Below are 5,395 nucleotides of genomic sequence, written 5' to 3'. Positions count from 1 at the left end.
CCCGCGAATGGCATCGGGGACCAGGATCCCCAAACTGCCCCCTCCCCACAGTGCACCACAGTGCACCTCTGCACCTTCCTCGAGCTTCCCACCTTAGCACCAATCTCCACCCCAAGACCCCTCACATATCTTGCTTCACCACAGGTAACTATAAATGTGAGCAGATTGGTCAAAAACCTGAATTTCATTTTCCCAAAGACTTGGAAGAAAACAAAATACTATTAATTCTTTTATTTAATGATCATCATTATTCTGGCTTTTAGAATGGTCCTTAGAGGCAAACCGCAGCACCTGGTGCTAGAGTGCCTGTGTACAAGTTTCTTCCTTTTGTCAAGGAGTTGGGGCTATTAAGGGGCTGTTAGGGGTCTCTTGGCCAGGTGCAATGATTTCAGGGGGCGCGTTTGCACTCATGCGCGCCAGCAACCTGGACACTGACAACAAAGCGACGGGCAGGCCCGCTATCCCTAAACCCGGCTCTTTCCAGGGCATAGAGGTGACTTTAACCAGCCCTTTGATCCCTCCATGAATCGCCATACCCTACTCCCTCATTGGTCCCCTCCTCCCATCCTCCATTTCTCCCTCTCTCTGTGCAGGAAACAGAAATCCCAGGGTGTGTATGTCTAATTCAGGAGGGTCAGTGTTGCCAGAGGGCTGGGGGTTGCCTTTTGTTCCCAGTTGCCAGGATGGAGAGAACACTGACTCTTACAGGTAGCACTGAAACTTGCAACCCCTTCAAGAAGCCGGCCTGGCTGTGGTGTTACAGGACTTGCATGGGGAGTGGGTGAGGTTCAGCTTACCAGCAGTCTGGACTCGCCTGGGCTTCTGAAAATTGCCCTGGTTTCACCTCCCTTTTCCTGTCTCCCCAGCTTCTGAACCATAGCACTCAGTTGTCCAGAGGGGACACCAGAGGAGGTCTGAGGCATCCTGGCCCAGGGTTGTGGGAGGAGCTGCTGGCCTGGTAGTGCTGTTTTTCTAGGCCTGGGGAAGAGGGTGCTGTTTTGTGTGCACTGAGAAAGCTTTGTTGTGGTAGAATGGGAGTGAGTAGTTTTGGAAATGGAGCTTTCCAAGGCCTGGAGTGGTGAGCGCTCCCAGCGGAGGGGAAAGGCAGCAGGACTGGCCTTCAAACTCTAGGCAGCTGAATTATGGAAACCTCTTTATTAAGCCACTGGCTCTTACTGGTCATGTGGTGTGGCCTTAGGCAGCTTTAACTCTGCTCCAGTACAAGATTTGAACTGAGAGGAGGAGGCTTGGGGAATGCGTTGAATAAAATGGCAACATTCTGAAGGGAAGAGAAAAAACGACCATCTTAACAACCAAAAAAAGAAAAGAAGACTTAAATTAGAAAAACCCATTTGTCCTATGTTAATTATTATATGAGAGGTTGAGGGTGAGGGTGGGGAGTGGCAGTGAGGGGAGAGAATAAAACTAAGATGGCTGCCTGGCCTTTCAACTTCTTCATCTAAGGTAAGTGGAAACAAGACTCTTTATCATTGCAAATTAAGATGGCAAAAGATAACAGGTAAATAAAGGTACCTTTTTTTGTTGGTTACCATTACCATTCTTTGATGAGGATAGCTCATGGTTCAGAACTTTTATCCACCATCATCAAAGTAAATTATTTCTTTATAGACATGGCTTACCTCCCATTAATGTCACCAGGGTCTGATGGATTCGGGAAAGGAAGCCAAGTACCCAGTGTTCAGTAATACTATCCACTAAAATGAGTTGCTATTTATACAATGTTTACAACAACTCCAGCTGTCACAAAGCAGGCACTTGCAATTTTCAACATCATTATCATAATTATTATTGCAGAAATACTGTACTTTGTTAGCTGTCATAGGGGTTTCCTATCCTAGGCAACAAATCTATCTACATAAAAGCCTAATATGCAAAGTGTTCCCTTGGGAGTTTGACTGACCAGGAGTTCGATCGCTCACTATGACACACACTGACCACCGGGGGTGGTGCTGAATGAAGGCAGGCCCCGGCCAGCAGCCAGCAGCCAGGATAGGGAGACCCCAGCTGGCAGCTAGCAGCTGGAAGGCCCTGACTGGCCCTGATTGCTGGCCACGCCTAGGGACCCTACAAGTGCATAGATTTCGTGCACTGGGCCTCTAGTCCAGTGGTTCTCAACCTTCTAGCCCTTTAAATACAGTTCCTCATGTTGTGACTCAACCATAAAATTATTTTCGTTGCTACTTCATAACTGTAATGTTGCTACTATTATGAATCGTAATGTAAATATCTTATATGCAGGATGGTCTTAGGCAACCCCTGTGAAAGGGTTGTTCTACTGCCAAAGGGGTCACGACCCACAGGCTGAGAACTGCTGCATCTAGTCTAATAATATTTATGCTTGTCAACTGGATGCATAGTTTTCTGTTATTCATGTCCTTGAGCTTAAAAAGATTAAAAAAACAAAATGACCCTAAAAATTAAAATCTAGCTTGCTCTAAATATGTAAATATTAGGGGAGCCTAATAAAAAAAGATAGATTAACATTGGTGAGAATTAGTCTGAAGATTTTTGGTTGTAAGAGCCCAGGCTTGGCAGGCAGAGATTGTATTTCAGAATAATGGCGGTGCTCTCCAACATGATAAAGCAGCTACGTGGTAGAGAAAAGAAAACAAATATCTCCAGGTCACCTGGTGGGATAGTCTCTTTTGGGTGGAGTAAGAGCCAAATGGTACCGACATCACTAGGAGATGGAGTTTAGGTTTAATTTAAAAAGCAAGAAGGAACAGAAGAGGCATAATTCCCAGAGCTCTTGAAAAAGAATACAAAGTGTTGTATAATCAAAGAAAAACTAAAGAGAGCAAAAATTGCTAGGAGACTTTAGGCAATCTAAGCAGGAGAGAGCAAAGATGAGGAAACAGAGGCAAATTTCCACTATGGAAAACTTTCTGAAGGACTTTAGTGAAAGACAATATAGATAAGATTTGATAAAATAATGATTTTTTAACAGAAAAATCACAAAATCAAGTAATTTCCTTATTTTCATTCAGATCATTTTGTACAGACCACAATAATGTTTTTCTATCACCGTCACTATTTCAAAATAATATATCTTGCTTCAACTGATCTAACATAAAAATGCATTTACCATGGATACACAACATAGTCCTTGCCCTTACCTATGAGGTCGGTTGGGCCAGTTCCCAGGTTTTCTCCTCTAATTGTGACCTTGGTCCATGGTATTCCTTCATTTGGAGAGATGCCTGTCACAAGTGGGGGTTGTCGTGAACGAGACATTGTGATTTGTTGAGCAAACTGAAGATCTAGTAACAGAGATAATCTGTTGAAAGATAAAAAAAGGATTAAAGCCAACTGAGATAAGCACTGACTCAAAATATAAGAATTCTAGACATTAGGTACCAAAATAAAATGTATTCTTAAACAGTAGTCCCGAACTTTTTGGCTGCCTGCCAACATCTACTGAACTTTAAGATTACTAAGAACACTCTAGATCAGTGGTTCTCAACCTTCCTAATACCACGACCCTTTAATACAGTTCCTCATGTTGTGGTGACCCCTAATTTCATTGTCACAAATAGAACATAATTAAAGCATAGTGATTAATCACAAAAATAATATGTAATTATATATGTGTTTTCCGATGGTCTTAGGCGACCCCTGTGAAAGGGTTGTTCTACCTGCAAAGGGGTCGTGACCCACAGGTTGAGAACCACTGCTCTAGATCAAGCATGTCAAACTCACAGCCCACGACGAATATTTTTGCGGCCCACCCCATATAATGGTATGTAATCAACATTTTAATAAAAATTTCATAACTTGCCAAAACCGGTTTGGCTCAGTAGCTAGAGCGTCGGCCTGCGGACTGAAAGGTCCCGGGTTCGATTCCGGACAAGGGCATGTATAAAAAAAAATTTCATAACTTAATTTTATAATATTCTGTTACACAAAATTATTAACTAACTACAACATTTGCTAATGACTGATTACTATAATCAGGTTGCATTTATTTACTTTATGTGCCTTGCACGCATTTCTCTCCACTAATACTAGCAGCGAATATTTTAGCAGCCTATTGTCAAGTCATTAATCTTGTAATGATTTGTTTGGTGTGCGCAAAAGGAAATAATTCGCTTTCCGAGAACAAGAAAAATAGGTTTGTGTTACGATTATTAATTTGTGCAGTTATTTAGTGTCTGGTAAGTTAATATTCAAGAAAAATATTTTTTATTAAAATGTTCTATTATTTTATGTAAATGATTACTCATTTATTTCAGCCATTTGTATTCAGCATGTCTCTATCGAAATAAACCTACGTTTCTATGAATATGAAGCTTTTTTTTTTTGCAGTACACATGAACTTAAAATTTGTTTATTTGACCTGTGTTAGCCTTTGAGTTTGACATGCTTGCTCTAGCTAGTACTGTGAGGAAAATACCAGAAAAATAACAGAAAATTAAGCCCTTGGTAATAAGAACTTTGACAACACAATAGACCAGTGGTTCTCAACCTTGGCTGCACATTAGAATCACCCGGGAATCTTTTTAAAATCCTGATTTCTGAGCCTCATCCTCCGGAAATTCTGTTTCTTTGTTATGGGGTGGGGCCACAACATTAGTAACAAACAAACAGAATTTCTGGAGGATGAGGCCCAGATATCAGGATTTTAAAAAGATTTCCAGGTGATTCTAATGTGCAGCCAAAGTTGAGAACCACTGCAACAGACAGAACCTAATGTCACTATTTACCTCCATGCCTACACCTGAATCCCAAATATAAGCTAGACACTGTTCTATTCCCCCAAAATTATTTAAGAAAGATATTCTGATTAACTGTATTCATAAAAAGTAAATTATATTCCCATAAGTGCATGGAATTTCACTTTATTTTTGTATTGTACTTAGTAGAGCAATTACTATTAATATTTACAAATCAACATATTTACATTTTTATAAAAACTAGAATGCTGACGTACAGGCAAAAGTGTGAATTGGTAAAAGTCCAGTTTCTCAGGTCAAATACATCTGTCACCAAGTCGTGGTGCTTCAATTTACTAATTGTGTAATAAATCTCTGTTTTTGATTGTGTAAAAAGGACCTAACAGAACCTTTCATGGTTATAATTAAGGTTATGTAGGATAATTCTAGCAAAGCAATGTACCTAGTACACAGACAACCAATGTGTGTGTGTGTGTGTGTGTGTGTGTGTGTGTGTGTATATACATATACATACACACACACACATACATATCCAGCTCTACTTTAACCTGGATTTCACTTTAATTTAAAAAGCATGCTTCTCTCTCTTTGCATGGTCTCAACATGGCCATACTGAATTCATCAAATACACAATGTCCTCCATTTAATCCTTATTCTGTTTCCTGTCTGGAAAATCCTAGAAATGATTACAGTCATTTGTA

General features: G+C 40.5%; 1 protein-coding gene across 3 annotated transcripts in view; it reads right to left on the bottom strand.

Annotated features, from left to right (window-relative positions):
• Window positions 1–3,304, bottom strand: part of EXOC2 (exocyst complex component 2) — a 152,910-nt gene extending 149,606 nt beyond the window's left edge. For all 3 annotated transcript variants that reach the window (XM_015562069.1, XM_015562073.1, XM_015562076.1), the window contains exon 1: window positions 3,138–3,304. In XM_015562069.1, coding sequence (XP_015417555.1) covers window positions 3,138–3,255 — 118 coding nt within the window. In that variant the 5' untranslated portion in view covers window positions 3,256–3,304. The remainder of the gene's footprint in view (window positions 1–3,137) is intronic.
• Between the last annotated feature and the right edge of the window lie 2,091 nt (window positions 3,305–5,395).

This window comes from Myotis davidii, unplaced genomic scaffold, assembly GCF_000327345.1.
Source record: "Myotis davidii unplaced genomic scaffold, ASM32734v1 scaffold871, whole genome shotgun sequence".
NCBI classification, from domain to species: domain Eukaryota; kingdom Metazoa; phylum Chordata; class Mammalia; order Chiroptera; family Vespertilionidae; genus Myotis; species Myotis davidii.
The sequence above is the reverse complement of the archived record's forward strand: the minus strand, read 5'-3'. Positions and strand labels throughout refer to the sequence as shown.